The 15,891-nt window shown below is 44.1% G+C and overlaps 1 protein-coding gene across 17 annotated transcripts in view; it reads right to left on the minus strand.

Annotated features, from left to right (window-relative positions):
- The window catches only part of EYA1 (EYA transcriptional coactivator and phosphatase 1), a 120,332-nt gene that overhangs the window by 30,151 nt on the left and 74,290 nt on the right, over nucleotides 1-15,891 (minus strand). For 10 of the 17 annotated variants that reach the window (XM_064170780.1, XM_064170777.1, XM_064170779.1 and 7 more), the window contains 4 exons: nucleotides 12,882-13,019; nucleotides 6,584-6,666; nucleotides 6,033-6,216; nucleotides 1,150-1,292 (listed from right to left, as the gene is read on the minus strand). In XM_064170780.1, coding sequence (XP_064026850.1) covers nucleotides 1,150-1,292; nucleotides 6,033-6,216; nucleotides 6,584-6,666; nucleotides 12,882-13,019 — 548 coding nt within the window. The remainder of the gene's footprint in view (nucleotides 1-1,149; nucleotides 1,293-6,032; nucleotides 6,217-6,583; nucleotides 6,667-12,881; nucleotides 13,020-15,891) is intronic. The other 7 variants (XM_064170773.1, XM_064170771.1, XM_064170772.1 and 4 more) reach the window with 4 other exon arrangements.

Here is a 15,891-nt window from a genome sequence, read left to right on the forward strand (position 1 = left end):
AGTTAAAATTTGAACGAGTAAGCGCACAAATGAGAAAACTACTGAAATGGTTATAAACTGCTGGCTTGCTTGCCATTCATTTTCAGAACTAACAGCAATTTTTCCAGAACAGGGTAATACAATCTGTTAGCCTTTTACTACCATTGCCATTTTCTCAGATTCTTCTCTTAGAATTCTAGGTCTTGTCAAATACAGCAAATGTGGTTGTACAATGTGCTATTATAAAGCCAGATGTGAGAAGGAATCTGAAATAAATGAATGAAGAGAAGCCTCCTGAAAATTAAATCTTTGGGGTTTGAACTCCGTATTTCTGTAAGTCTTAAAAACAAAGTTCACATAACTGATCTTGAAAATTACCCCAAAACCAAAATAAAGCCAATTGCTGCTGAACACTTAAATCCCCTTAATCTTTCATCCCTTTTAAAATGGAGTTAAGGCACTTGAAGAACAGAAATTATGAACTTAGATGCTGCATGTGTAAGAATTTATGACATCACTAAATAATCCCTTTGCTTGCAGTCAGTGGAAAACACATTTTAAATTTGTCCTGTGACCACACACAAAATGGCGTTTTAATGAAAAATAAAGTGTTCAAATACAAGTATTTTAAATCCTGGTGAGACTTTATTTCCCATGATGACAAATGGGCTAAGGTTCTGGAAAGGAAAAGTAATGCAGTGTGGACAGTCATAGCTGTGGTGTGTCACTGGGGATGTGTAGTCGACATAGAGCAAGGGCCACTGAGAGGAATGTGACCACAGCAGGGGAGAACAAAACCCACCACTGTGCTAGAAGTGTGTCCTGTCCAAATGCAAACTTTTCTTCGACTTGGGAAAGGCTTGTGGGGGGTCTGGGGGCTTGGTTTGGGTTTCTGCGTGTCTGTGGTGGTGTTCTGGTTAGGGGTGAGAGTTGTGTTTTATTTTCATTTATTTAATCAAAAGAAGAAAGAATGCCCCAATACTTTCCAGAGAAAGTAGGTGCACTTCTCTGGAGAAGGTTCTTTAGAAGACAGTTTCTATGTTCTACAAAAACATTGTCTGAAAAACGCCAAGAAAGAGAGCTCTAGTGGCACGGCAATTTTTAGTAGATAAATAATGCTTGAATGTGATAAGAGTCTGTAACAGATCAAAGGCATCTAGTATGGTGTACCTCTAGATCAGAGTCAGGTGGTGGTGAAGGGTTGTTGTTTCTTCTGCCACGTCCACGTGCTTTCCCATCTGAGCTACGCCGCAATCTGTCTGAATCTGAATCTTTAGTGGGTGTCGATGGACTGTGGATTGTATTGTATTCTGCTGCAGCAAAGAAATGACATTTTTACCTCTCACTTCAAACTGCAAAATGTTCAGCCTACTTGCTTTTTACACGTGGCACTACAACCAGGATTCACTGCACAGTCTGGGGAGCAGGAAGCAACACCTAACTGGTTGTTTCTTCAAAGACCTGGCCAAACATTGTACATGAACTGAGTATACAACATTGCTGATACCTGGAGCTTCTGAGCCTGCTGAGTGGACCAGTCTGTTATGAACAGTGTGACAGATGGCAGAAAACGATGGGGGAAAAGTGACATGGGGTGCAAGAAACATACTCCATGGCTGTAAAGGGAAACCAGAGCATGCACCCTCTGGATTAAGGTTGCTCGAGAGGGTAGCCTTCATGTACAGGGCTGGGTTACCAACTCATGGTCCAATGGTTGTTCTCAGGTTCTTATAAGCAAACCCAACCAAAGAATCCAATATCCTGCTAAGCCCTGAGCCTTGACAAGCCCAAGCCCTGTCAAATTCTGGAGCAAGAACAACAGCAGTGGCTGAGGGTACTTGGTGTGCCGCTGATGTCTGAAGTACTGAGAGTGCTCTACAGGAAAAGGTAGAACCTGGAAGGAGCTGCCAACATTCCCCATCCCACATTTGTGCAGCTTGTCATTCCTGCCTAAATGTATACCTCACACCTGCTCCTATTCAGATCACATCTCCATTTTTTGAGTTCTCACCCTGTCTCCAGAGAACTCACAGCCTCTCTTCAGCATGGTGTCATCTACATCTTTAATAGGCAAACACATTCTCTGCCGTCACTGAGTGATTAATGAAGGCGCAGGGCCCGGGCATACGCTGAGGAATGCTGCCACAGCCCCCTTCTATTTTAACTGACTTCTCTCTGGACATGGCTTCCTAAACAGCTGTTTACCATTCTGCTGTAGTTTCTGCTACACTGCTTCAGCCTTGTTTGTTTTCAAGACGTTTAAGTGAAAAGATTTATCTCTCAGTGCAACAAAAGCGTTGCTGAAGTCATCTATGTTGTACCCACTGTTGTTCATTAATTTGCTCACCCTCAGCTTACTTCATAGAACCAGTCATACTGTAATATCAGACAACGGAAATGATTACACTACCAATGCACTGAATTGCATTTCATTCTTGAACATCACAAACACAGGGAAGTAGAGGATAAAATCCATCCCACAACAAAACCTGGAGTGAAAAAGGGATTGAGCATCAACTCTCCCCTGTCTCTGCCAGCAGTAAAGCAAGATCACAAGCTAGCAGCAGCCAGGTTAAATGCAAGAAGGAGTTCCAATAAGAGCTAGGAGATTTGTGGAACAAAATATCAGGCTCCCAAAAGACAACAAGCGGTTCAAGAAAAGTCTGAAGACATCCCTGGAAGAGCAGCACTCGAGGGTCATGCAGCCATTCTGCACTAGCAGGTTGGGTCTGTGGGACTAGACAAGAAGTGGCAACTACCACCTCAGCCTTCGCTGTCTGTTTCAGTGAGGTCGTTTCAGTCTACATCCAGCCTGATCTCATGTCTTGAGCATCTTCAATAGAGGCTGGATGATTTACAAGCTGTTCTGGAGGACATCTTCCAAGTTAACTTTGGCTGAAAGGACTCCAGACAGGTGCTCTAGAACCACTCTTGAGCCAAAGCTCCTCATCACAGGAGACTCCTGCTCCAAATAAAAATGCTGATGTAGACATATCCTAAACACACAAACAACAGCAGCTTTGGAAATTCCCTGTGATGAAAATGTCTGGAAGCTGGACAGATGCTAAGGGCAAGTCTTGCACAAGCTCAGCCCAATGCTCCCAGCGTGTCTGCTGCCAGCCACTGCAGGCGAAGGCCGGAGCACTGCAGCCATTTCTCTGTGCACCAGGTGCCTCCACAAAGATCTGTGAATCATATAGCAACAGATCCTCTTCTGCATCTGGAAAGGGGCACACACGGTTAAATCTCTCTGCTGTGGCACCTCTCTCCATTCTGGCCCAGGCAGACACAAAACGTTACAGCTGGTTTCTACTTCACACACTCAGAGTTCCTTCTTCCAAACCAAGTGTAACAGGCCCAATATTGACTTCTCTAGTTGTAACAACATTTGAAACCTAGGTTCTATAAATGCATGTCTCCTTTTCCAGGTGTGACTGGTACTCCAGGAGTCCTGACCCCTGGCAGTCACTCCTGTACTGTGTGGTGACACCAAGCCAGACAAAAAACCTCACAAAACTGTGTGGAATAAAATGTTTACATTATGATTTGCCTAAAAGATATCAACCATACTCTGTGGCAGCTTTGCCCCTATGCTTCAAGGCACTGTACTATTGCAACAACACGTCTGAAGTGTATCCTTCCCTGCTGTCCACCCTTGGGGACAGCTTTGATGGTTTTGTCACACAGGACAATCTTCCATCTTCTCATAAAAAAGAATGGTTACTTAGGAAGCACAGAAATACCATTTGCAACACTGTGTTCTGTAATTCCTTTCTGTTTGTTGTGGCAATCCCCCCTCGCTAGTTGCTGTGTTTTCCCAGCATTGATTTTAATACAGCAATAGCATCAAATGACAAATCTGAGGAAAATCTGCTATCCCAGAAATCCCCCAGTCGAGTCTATCTGTAGGTAAATCCAAAAGAAGAAACACTGAGCATGGAGAATCCCAGGTTCTTTAGCAATAATTCCTGGATGCCCTAGATTGCATGGCAAAACAACTTGCATATTTAAATAGGAACTGTAGGAAGGCATAAAAAGACTACTGTATATTTAGACAAGGAATTCAATATATTTTAAGTGAAATTATCTGAGCTTCCCCAAGTCCACAAAATTCTATTAAAACCATCAAAAGAGCACATCATTCCTTTCTTTTTCTTGTGTTTCTTGCCAGGCTCTTCTGTTTCACTGTCCCATATTCACAAGAACCACCTATGCCTGTCAAATTATTCTGCTGCCTCTATAAAGACTGAAGGCTGTTCTCTGTTTGCCCTGGCATGGTTCAGACCACACAGATTATATGGGGATTTTAAGCACAGAAGATGTCTAGGGATATAACATCCAGCAAGAACAGCTGCAGTTCAGCAGCTGGAACCCATCCTGCTGAAGCGGTGCAGGAACTGCACTGCTCCACATCATCCCTCAGGCAGCATGACAGTTAGGGTAGAGAATCAGCAGCCTGACCTGACCATATGTGGCCAACATAGTATCAAAGAATCACAGACTACTAGGGGTTGGAAGGGATCTCTGAGGATCAAGTGCAACCCCTCTGCCAAAGCAGGATGACATCCTCAGCAAGAAGAAAGCTTAAAAGGAAATGGACCCTGTCCACGGGGAATTGGATTCAATGGCTGGTCCTTGCTTTTGCTAGGAACTGACAAAAAAAGTCCTGCCCAGGCTGGTAGAGCACAGAAAACTAACAGCTAACAGCCTTTAAGGCCCTGAGTCCAAGCTTGGGAAAAATATACTCACTCTCCCCATATGCGCCTTTACTGTTGCTTTAAGGAAGTATCAGCTACCTAATACATATATGCCAAGACTTTGCAGAAGATCAAGACCCAGATAATGCAACAGTTCACTTCTATTATCTTGATAAAAGCTAAAACTTGATCACATTTCTGGGTGTTTTTCCTACTAGAAAAGTAAAGCAAATAATTCCACAAGAAAACAAAACAAAAAGCTTAAAACCAAAGTGAAATGCAGAGGAATAATGCAGACTGCAGCACACATCCTTATATTCTAAGAACTGTAGAACCCAACATGCCCCCATGTAGTTAGAATAACTCCTCTCTCAGATGTGCTGCACACACAGACACACGCACCAGGTACGTTTTCCTCCCTACTTGCTTTCAGGAAATGTATCAAGAGACTTCTGTTCCTCCGGTGCACACTCAGGCAGAAAAGCAAGACTTCTAGTAAGTTATGTTAAAGGTCACACGGCAAATGCAAGATGAGTCCCATCAGGTACTTGAAGAAAGCTTAAAAGTCACCTCCCCAACAAAGCTTCAAAACAAAATCCCCTCATACTGTTGCCAGATCATAGCTGTTGCTTGCGTCATCACCATGAAGTACATCTGCAACCTTGGGCTTTCTGACAGACTGCAAACTTCTGCCATTTGCTAACTACTGACATACTTGAACTGTTAAAAGACATTAGTGTTTTGGTTTGTTCTTTTAATAATGGCAAAAATACTTTTCAGACCTCATTTGCAAAGGTAGCCTGAGCAGTTTGGTACAAATGTTCAAGAAATCTCAATGAGTAAAGGAATGCCAAATTCCAGCAAGAAAGGTAAAATTACTGGGGAAAAGGATGAGCTGCTGAAAATATTTTCTTAAAATAGAAATGCTTGTGCAAGTTCAACTGCCCATTGCAAGCATTATTACGTCCTCTGAAAGTGGGTAACATAAAAGCTCCCTTTCGAATGGACAGTTGGACGTGAAGGTCTCTTGATTTCTGTCTTAATGAAGCCATCTCAGGAGCATCAGGCTTTGCTTTAGTGCAGAGGCTTTCCCAAATCCTGACATCTTAAACACAAGCCTTTTACAGATAAACATAAACAACTTGTATTTCACACAAGTTGTAAACTTTTATCTCAGCTTTTCTTTCATCTACTTTTCATGAGAATCTGTGTAAGATGTGTCACAGGCTCAGGATTAAGAAACAGTAAAAGAACAAATCAATGACTACACCCAGAAAAACCCCAACAAGTCAAATTCATGCCCCTTTCAACTTACAAAAATGTGCCTCATAGGGACCATAAAATCCACGTAATTACCTGCTGCAAGATCTGTGACCGCCTGGCCGCTGATGCCAGATGGTGGCTCCTGGAGCTGATATGTGGCATTGGAGGAGGGCGTCGTGGGGCTGGTGCTGCTGTTCATGTAGTGTGCAGGGTACGGCGAGCTGTTGTAATACTGTGCATACTGTCCCTGGCCAAACCCAGGGTAAGCGGGGTATTCCTGCAAAACGAAAGAGCAGCTGAACAGTCCATCACATCTTTGCTACTTTTTAGTATAAATTCCAAAATGTAACTGCAAACACATGTGGGAGTTCAGCTTGTGTGCTTCCTGGGTTGCATGCTGCAGGGCCTGAGGCTGCAAGGCAGCAAACCGAACTCCAAGCCACACTGCTGAAGATGTGTGAAAGAGAACATCAACCCCAGACAATTAGTTCTCCTACTGGAAAACTACAAACTGAAGAAATACATTTACAAGTGTTAGCATTGCAAATTAAACTCTTTTTGGAAAGCTATTCAAGGGCTACTTTTTTTCTGTAGATCAGAATTCTGTTTGTCAAGGCTTCCTCATGTCATATTTACATATTTACCTGCTGTGAGCTATTAAATCCAGTAGAATTTGTGAGTGAATTATTTCCTGCATATATTCCTGCTGATGTTGTGAAATTGCTGCCTGGAATGAAATGAAAAACTATGTTAATTACTAAAACACAGTATTGGAAAATAATTTCCATCACAGAGTTATATCACACAGATACGCTGCTTTTGTAACATTTCCCACATGCTGACCTCTTTGGCTGTCATCAGCTCTATAACATGTTAATGTATGGAAAGTGATAATTCGTCCTTCCTACACCCTGTGTTTCATTATTGCAATAAAACCCACAAAATCTAGGCAGGAACCGGGGGCTACCTCATGTCAACTGAGTATTAGGCTATCCCACCTCTTCAAATACTCATCAGCAGTGTGGAAGCAATGAGGGCTTCTTTGCTTCCATTTTTTTTGTTGAACAATAACTGTAAGCCTTGTCCCAAGAGATGCCATCTCCCTTCACTGAAACCCACTGGCTCCATTTCTCCTCCTGCCTTTGAGTACTGGGTCCCCCATCTCTGAGCCTGGGCTCTTTGCAAGAGGAGCAGTAGCCATGGCTCCCTGCTAGCACCGCAGAGCGCAGCCCAGCTGTGAAGCTGGTAGGATTTGCTGATTGATCATAGACAGCTCTGGGCCACGAGCCTTCTTTTTTATAGAGTCTACCAGGCATGTCACAAGGGAAAAAAGAGCCTCTCTGAGAAGGGAGATGCTTCTAAGGTTGAATTTAGTGCAGAGACTGAATTACCACCTTCACCTCCTCCCTTCCCTATTCACCGGCCACTGAAAATAGACAGATGGGGGCTCTTGTTTAATACCTAACCTGAGAAGCTGTTCCACTAAAAGGGCAGCAACCCCCTTTCAGCTGTTTTGTCCTCACTGGTTATAACCCAGGAGACAGCCACCAGCTGAGACATATGGATGCACAGGGTGAACCTACGTAAGCCATCAGAAAGTCTGTAATGAGCAACCTCTTGAACCCGTCCAGCAGGAGAGCCCCAGCCCACAAGGAACTCTCATGAAGGCTGGTGGGTGGTTTGCAGCCTCCTCACCACGAACCTGCCCCGGCGCAAAGTACATAGAGGCCTGGGGAGCAAGAGCTTGCAGGTGACCAAAGCTGGTGAGGAGGGATGGAAATCTAGAGACCAGGAGTAGAGATGCACCAATTCTCTGATGGACCCCACACACCTCAATCAACAACCAAACCCTGTGCAGTGGCTGCTTACTGGGAGAAGTGGTGACTTCCAGACAAGGAGGAATGTGGGAGGAGCTGCATGCTCAGTGCAACCTCTGAAGGACATTTGTGAGCTATTCACTTTTCTGAACAGAAAAAAAAAAAAACCTAAAGCCCATAGGTAGCTCAGGTATAAGAAGGCAGAAGGAAAAAATATTTTAACACTTTGATTGAGAGGGTTACTTAAACCACACACAAGTTAAGCCTCAAAGTGGATGTGAAATGTGTGCAACAGCAGTGGGAGTAAAAGATGAAGCTCAAACTTAAGGTGTGGTAATGGCTAAACACTTCTCTTGTACGTTGTTCTTGGTGCAAAAGCTCTGTGCTTGTTGATAGATGCTACTAATCCTGGGAACTAAAAATCACTTCAGCAGAAGAGTTGACATCCAAATTTAGAAGGTAATACAGATAAACAGCACTAATGAGAAAACCATGTCACTTAAAATGTAATTTAAAATTGGAAAACAGATGTTATGTTTTATTATAGCAAACCTCAGAGCCAAAATACAGCTGAAAAATATTTGAAATTGCAAAACTTTGAAAGGGTATTTTATTTCTAAGCATGGTTCGGATGGAAGAATGTGAGTCACCGTAGTGATGCGGTAATGCACTCAAACACCAGTTTTATAGGTGCACAGTCTGAACCATTCTGAAAAGATACAAAAGGCCTCTTAGAAAAGAAATAAAAAACACAACAAGCAACAATTTTTTTAATGATTACCTTATCTTTCCACACAAAGTTTGGCAAATACTGTGCAAGAGTAAATGAGAAAAAGCAATAAGATGGCAGCCAGCATCCCCCTCTCGCAGACAAAGACATGCACACCACGCAGACTCCTCTTTCATCTCCTGGTCAGCACAGGCTCCTATGGAGGAGGGGTAGGGGGTCTCCCAGACCGTAACAAACACGAAGCAGGTTTCTCAGCGATGGCTCTGTGGGCCACCCAGAGCTGCTGGCCTGCAGTTGTTTTGAAAGTACTGAGATTTTGCCGTTTGTTTTTTAAATAACGGGCCACAGCACGGCGCAGAGCTGCTCCTCCTGCACCAGCCAAGCAGCCACAGGAGCTGGAATCTCTACCGAATGCATGAGATTTACAGCCCCAAGCTGACCAGCAGCCCAGCTTTAGAACGCGGTAAAAGCCATCGGCTGCAGGTCAAAGGTCTGGTTTGCAGAGAGCATGGACCTACATTAAAGCTGGGAATCCCAGTCAGCAGCAGAGGGTGGCTAGAGCCTGCTGGGAGCAGGCTCCCCCATGCTGCTGCAGGGTGCGGTCCTTGCTGATGCAGTGGCCACAGAGGTCCATTTGCTTTCTCAGCTCAGTCTCCTTGCCATGGGCTATGTCTGCCATCGTGGCACAGCGAATGGCCCAGAGGTTTAGCACAGGTCTCCTGGGGAGGCCCAGGACACCCAGATGGGCTGTTTAAACTCAGGGTTTCTGCCATTTGCTTACAGCACGTCAAAGTCCTTGGCAAACTCCCCCCTGTTGTCTTAGTAACTGCTTAGCCATCCAGCACAATATTTTCATACTGCACAATAACCACCAAATACCTTAATGTTTACTGGTTTATGGATGAATTCCCAAACCAACCTGTCAGTACAGTCTCCAGCATCCCAGTCCTGGTAACTAAAACAATGCTGGTGCTCATCACAGCTGTAGAACCTTTCCGGTAGGATACTCAGGATATTCAAGAAGGCACTTGCAAATGGAGCTCTTTCCTTGGCATCTGCCCCAGCCCTTCTCCACTCCATTTGTGCTCACTGAGCAATCCTTAGAACTCTGCCAATATAGGAACAATGGCCCCTTCCCACAGCCATTAGTCATCTAAGTGGTTTTTCAACATCTATGAAACAACTTATATGAGAAACAGCTTAAGGAACATACTCATTAAAGGGGGGGGGGGGGGGGGGAGAAACACCTAGAACCTCTTCCCACCCCCCTATTATAGAGATAATAAATTTGTAACAAACAAAAAACAGAAAGCCTTAGCAAGGAATCACTGGCACTGATTTTCCCCATCCTTGTCAAAAGCTGCCAGTCTCTCCCTCCACTGTTGTTGGGTGACTACTCAGGGTAATCATAGCAGGGTCAGGAAAAGCACTGGGTTGAACTGGCTGCACACATACACCATGGGGCAACACCCTTAGGTGCTGGGAGAGCAGTCCCAGGGAGGGGAACCAGAGCCACTGCAAAGGTTGGGAGCGTGAGGGAACCCCAACCAGGCAGCAGGAGCAGGGCAGCAGCCAGGCTGCTACGAAATGCCCTCTGCAGTGGGCAGGGATGGCAGGAGAGCCCTGACCTTACCACCTTGCAATGCTCGTTGTGAACAAGGTTGTGGGATCCATTTGCTCCATTTAGCAGCTCAACAGCCACAGACAGGAGATGAAAAACAGCTATTGCAAGCTATGACAAGGCTGAAGCTGCAGCCCCCATGCTAGAGAGGAAAAGGAGAATAAACTCAGTTGCCTCTCTGGAGGTTTCTGCACAAACAGCTGAACAGCAGCAGCACTACCCCCATCTGCACTCAAAGAACCAATTTTGCCCTTAAATAATAGCTGAAGTTATGAATAGGTTCTCCTTGCAAAATTAAATGAGGAAAAGGAAACAAATGTTCCCATTTTCTTTTAACAGCCATTCAATGAAAAGGAAGAATTAAGCCAATTAAAAGTTGTTTCAAATTCAAAAGTTAGCCTAATGGAAACATTAAAAAGAGTCTCACGTACAGTCTAGGTACAGAATGTCAACAGTTAACTGAGTGGAAGACCTGGTCAGCAATGTGACTGTTTTGTACTTAGCTTCCAACAACTCCACCAGTACTTTAATCTGGAATGTTCTCCTTATCCCTTCTTATGGTCTGTAAGGTTTCTGTAGCAGCCTTTCTCCCACTGCCACGCTGCTCACAGCACAAGAGAAGTGACACAGGGACTACCAGACTCTCCCACTCAACTGTGGCTCCTCCACCCAAGACAGACCTTCAGCGTTCAGCTGCCTTTTGTGGACGGGCAGCTCTCAGCTCCAGTGCAGCACAGCTGGAGCAGAACTCAGGCTCAGACCTGGGTGAAAATCAGTGCCTCTGACCTTCCCTTCACTAGAGCCTCCCAACTGGGTCATCTTTAACACACTTCTTTTGAGGAGTGTTTTTAGCTCTTTGTCTTTCAATGTGTACAGCTGAAATGCTTTCCAAGATCTTACTGCTGCATCTCTTGACATCTGCCACCTTTTTCTGTCTCTGACAATTCTGATCTTATACACATTCTGCACATGGCAGTAAAAGAAATACCCTTTATGGAAGACCTCTGTGTTGGCCACTGAGTCCTAGCTTTGCTCTAGAAAGCATCACTGCTCACTCTGAAAATGTTCCAGCAAGCACTCTCACATTATCTCATGCTGCTCCCCCTTTCCTCCTCCATCAAACTAGTTTCCCAAAGACATCTGCAAAACCACTTCAATACTTTCCCTAAAATCCTTTTTAATTGATATTCCTCTGCTCCATACCTTTGAAGCCCTCTATCTTTGGAGCTGTTAGATAACCAACACAGAGTGAGGATTATGCTTAAACAATGGCAGCTTAATTATCGTCTTAGGCCCTCCTACCCTGCATGTTTTATTCTAGCCTCGTTTCTACGAGGACTGCACTTTTATTTGCCGTGTATATTAGCACAACAGGATCCTGATACACAGCTGTGGCACGAAGGCACGACTACAACAAATTCTGAGCAACACAGACATGACTTTACTCCTAGCAACAATGAGCAAGCTCTTTGAGCTGTATCCTACAGAGAGGCAGGGAAGTTTGAAGTGGGGTGGGGTACATTTGTTTAAGTGGTTTAGTGTGGCTGTCTACAGAAAACAAAACCAATAACCTGCTTATGGTTATATTTACCCCAATGAGGTGCACACTATTAAGCATGTAGATGAAAGTCTCACACTATTACACTACCCTTCTCTTGTTAGGCATACTACAAGTAAGCAACGCTTCACATGTTGGATTGTATCTTCTGCCTTACAGAGCTACTAAGCACAGCTAAAAAGGGAGAAAGAAATGGAGGGAGGGGAGAAAGGAGGGAGGAGAGGGAGGGGGGAAAGGAGGGAGGAGAGGGAGGGGGGAAAGGAGGCAGGAACCTCACCCAAACCACACCTCCTGTGTCTGAGCAAAGGACTGGATCAATATATTGTTAAAATGAAAGCAAAACATCATTCACTTGGTCTCCCTCAAGCCGCTCCATGGAGCACTGACGTGGTGGCACAGATTAAATGCAGTGCTGACAGTAACAGAGGTGCTAAACTTTTCTAAATGACGTTCAGTTCTGCCAAGAGTTCTAAAATCCACAACACACCTGATTCCAATTGTCAGACTCAGGGATGGAAAGTCCTGCAGCAGACATCCAAAATCAATTATTTGCAGAAAACAAAGATATTTTAAAATATTCCTTAAAGTGGTGAAAATCCAGAACCAGGAACACCCAGCAGCTTCCCGATATGGAAGTAGGAAAAAACTGGGAAAACAAGCTGCAAGGATATTTAGCAAACTAACAGGCAACCAAATAGGCAAGTAAGGCTACAAAATTATTAATCAACAATAATAGCCTGCACACGCAAAGACTTACAGCTTTTAAATAGGTTTCAAAGCAGCAGACTTCAATCGTTACTTGGCCACCTCCACAGCTGCAGAAGGTATTTTTATCTCCCTTCCCTCCCCAAACACACTCAGGTGTCAAATTATATTTGGCACTTCCTAAATTCATAATCCTGACAGATTTTCCAGGACTTGCTTTGTCATACTCACTCTTTGTTAAAATATTGCTATTTGGAGATCCAGTCCTGCTGTATTAACACGACAACATGGCACTGTTTAAAAATTAATGAGGTCACTGAGGGATCTTCCAAAGTGCTGAGAGCTGGCTGGTGCCACTCTCAAAGGCAACCAGCACTTCAGCTCCAGCTGCAGCAGCACGGGGCTAAGTGCTCAAGCAAACACTCACTAGGAATGTAAAGAAGTAAGTGGGGAAGACACAACCCATAGCATTAACTGAATATAATTAAAGACAATATCTGTTTATACAGACCTTGCATCTGGTAGCTATAGGGAGCCTGTCCAGGTTGAGGTGTGCTAAAGCTGGCACCGTAGCTTAGAAATCCTGTCTGTCCAGGAGACTGTGACTGTGCCAATCCACCTTCTGTCTTGATGCCTGCCCACAATGCACCTAAATCAGTTAGTGACAGCAGATCTGTTTGTTCATAATCAGACAGGGATGGAAAATCAGTTAATTAACAGAATTTTAAACATGTGTCTATCGCCACAGGGGCAGAAGGGCTATGGAGAGCATACACAACTGCATGGGCAGGAGCAGTCTGGGAGCACACCAAGCTAAGGTTCACCAGGGAAAGATAAAATTCAGAACTGTGTTTCCAGTAACTGCAAAAGAAATTTCTACGGGAACAGTAAACTGCTTTATTCCTTTTTACCTTCCCTGCCACAGGCTGATTTTCCATTCATTCGTGATTTCTCACAGAGGCAGATTAGCAGCTTTACAAGATTTTAATGAAGCACAGGATAGCCAAAGCCCTGCTGCCATCCATCCATCAATGACATCAACGAGATTTGGAAGAGATAACATGACACAAAAATCACATGGCCCTGAGTCCAACAGCTTTCTAAGGCATGAGAAGTGGATAAAGAGAACTAGCAGCATTAGCTACAACAATGAGTTTCAAAGCTAATTAAACACGATAGGAGGCGACTTTTAACAAATAAACACCTAATAGACAGGAACTATTCCTGAAGCAATCTCCCAGACTGTGAAGAACATAGCAGGGAGTCATTAATCTGCACTGACAGGGAAATCCAACATGTCTCATTACCCTCTCACCCCCAAATTTAGTAACAGAAAAATCCAAAGGCCAGTTGAATTAATGATTTGCCTCCCAGCTTCAGTAATTCCTACCCCAATTTGTAAGGCAGCAAGCCAGTAAGCATCAGCAAGTGAAGCACTGTGGAAACAGACACGATTGAGCCTTGGCCTTTGGCTTAATTATAAGGTTGTCCCAACACACACTACCATTTAAGAAATAATTACAGCCAAAGGAGTGGAAAAGTAACACAATGCTCTGAGGTGTTTCCCTGTGGCATTCAACGATACCTCACTGTTTGGGAGCCACCATCATTTGAACAGAATTACCTAAGTGTGAATTAGTAACATTGATTTGAAAATGACTGTTCATCTCAGCACATTTCTTAAGTGGAGGAGTGGCTTTATAAAACAATATTCAACAACACTTGAAGGTGGGAGAGGGCTGAAGAGTGGCTGTATTTGCAAAACTTCACTATCTCTCTATAAACAAATGGCAGCATATTTTCTTCCACCATTTGAGAAATCACTTTTAAACTGCTGTCATTAATTATCCTTAATTCCTTCTGCCAGACTTTCTAACTGCCAGACTAACCTTGTTCACTTATTTTTCCTTGATGCTTACTTGCTTCTTCTATTTCTCATTATAATTAAACAATCTCAGTGAAGAATCTGACACCTCATTTCCAAGGGAAAAGCCCTGCTATGGACGTTTTGTTATCATTCATCCCTATTTGTTGTCTAAGGACTTCTGAAATGCTGATTCAGTAGTGTTCAGAGAAAGCTTAACTAAATCAAGCACTGCATTTCTAGTCCAGTTTTAATGGCCTGCCTGAGTCCCGCACCTCAGGTGAAGCAAGAGGAGATGAGCAGAGGCAGCCCGAGTCTAATGTATGCAAGGAAGTGGGGACAGTGAAAAAACACAAGAGGACTGCCAGGATCTGAAAGAAAAAGAACTTAAGTGAAGCCGTTGCTAGATGCTGGTACCACAGCAGGCAGGAGGAGGTAGCTTCAGGAAATTTTCCAGCCTCCTCAGGGACTTTGCAGATGACCCAGAGCCAGAAGCCCCTGGGAGGCAGCTGTCAATGGCATTCCCCTCCACCCCCTTTCCTGCCTGTCCAGCCACAGCACGCTGGAGGTGGGGGGTTGGAAACACAAAGAGGACAGAGGTGCATTTAAGACAGCACCTTCCCGAAACTGGCCCAGAAAGAAGATTTGAGGGAGGCTGATACAGGAATTTAGAAACACTTTTCTTCCAGTAAAACCTAAAGAAACAAAAAGAAAGAAGCCCCCATGCTCCAGCTCAGAGCTTTTCCTTTCACGCAGGACAAGTCTCCTCTCCTTGTATCTGCTGGAAGCTCTGCCTGGTTGAGACAAAGGTGAGGCAGATGGTACATGGGGTCTAAGCAGCAAATTGAGGAGGAGAAATATGACTCTAAATAAGGCTTCAGTTCTTGCCTGTTGTAAATGAGCACCCTAGGGTTCCCCATGTCATTTATCTTGGGAGCATGCATTATATCATGTGCCTTCAGGATGCCAAAACAGATCTGGTGTTAAGTCCCCAAGCTTTTTCAGAAGTTATTTGCTTTTAAATCTTACTCCTGTAAAGTACATCAGCAAGGATTACCTTAGCCCCAGCCAGGAGGCACTGTCCAAAAAGAACAAAATGTGTTAAAATCTACTTGGCTCAGTGGCTGTAGATTTCAGTGGTCAAAAGCAGCTGTGCAATTAAAAATGTTGGGCAAAATTAACTGAAGTCCTAGACACAAGAGATGGACTGGGCAAAACAAACAAACAAAACCTCAAAAGCCCCAGCCAAGTAAGGCAGCTCTTAGGATTTTATCCAGGGGAGCAAAGCAGAAGCAAAAAAGTCCCTGTTTGGGCCAAGCAGAAGCGAGATGTGTCTGCAGGAGAAAGGCGTCAAAAGCACTGCAACTGGGAAAGGGATCTATGCATTCACACCCCCGATCCAGCCGGAAATAGCAGACAAGTTCCATCAGCAACATGAACCTGGGGGCTCCACATCTCCTTAGTCTCAAAAATGTAGTTTAAATATTCTTTAAGTATTTTGTTTAAAATTGAACCAAAACTGAAAGTTCCAATTCATGTTTGTAGCCCTATTTTTGGCAGCAAGCGATCAAGGCTGTAGCCACAGGAAGAATGCTTCCCTGGGATGAAACACACTTAAGTAAGGAGAAAAAAATGTCATTTTCTTGTACTTGCTGTC

This window comes from Pogoniulus pusillus, chromosome 34 (assembly GCF_015220805.1).
Source record: "Pogoniulus pusillus isolate bPogPus1 chromosome 34, bPogPus1.pri, whole genome shotgun sequence".
Taxonomy (NCBI): Eukaryota; Metazoa; Chordata; class Aves; order Piciformes; family Lybiidae; genus Pogoniulus; species Pogoniulus pusillus.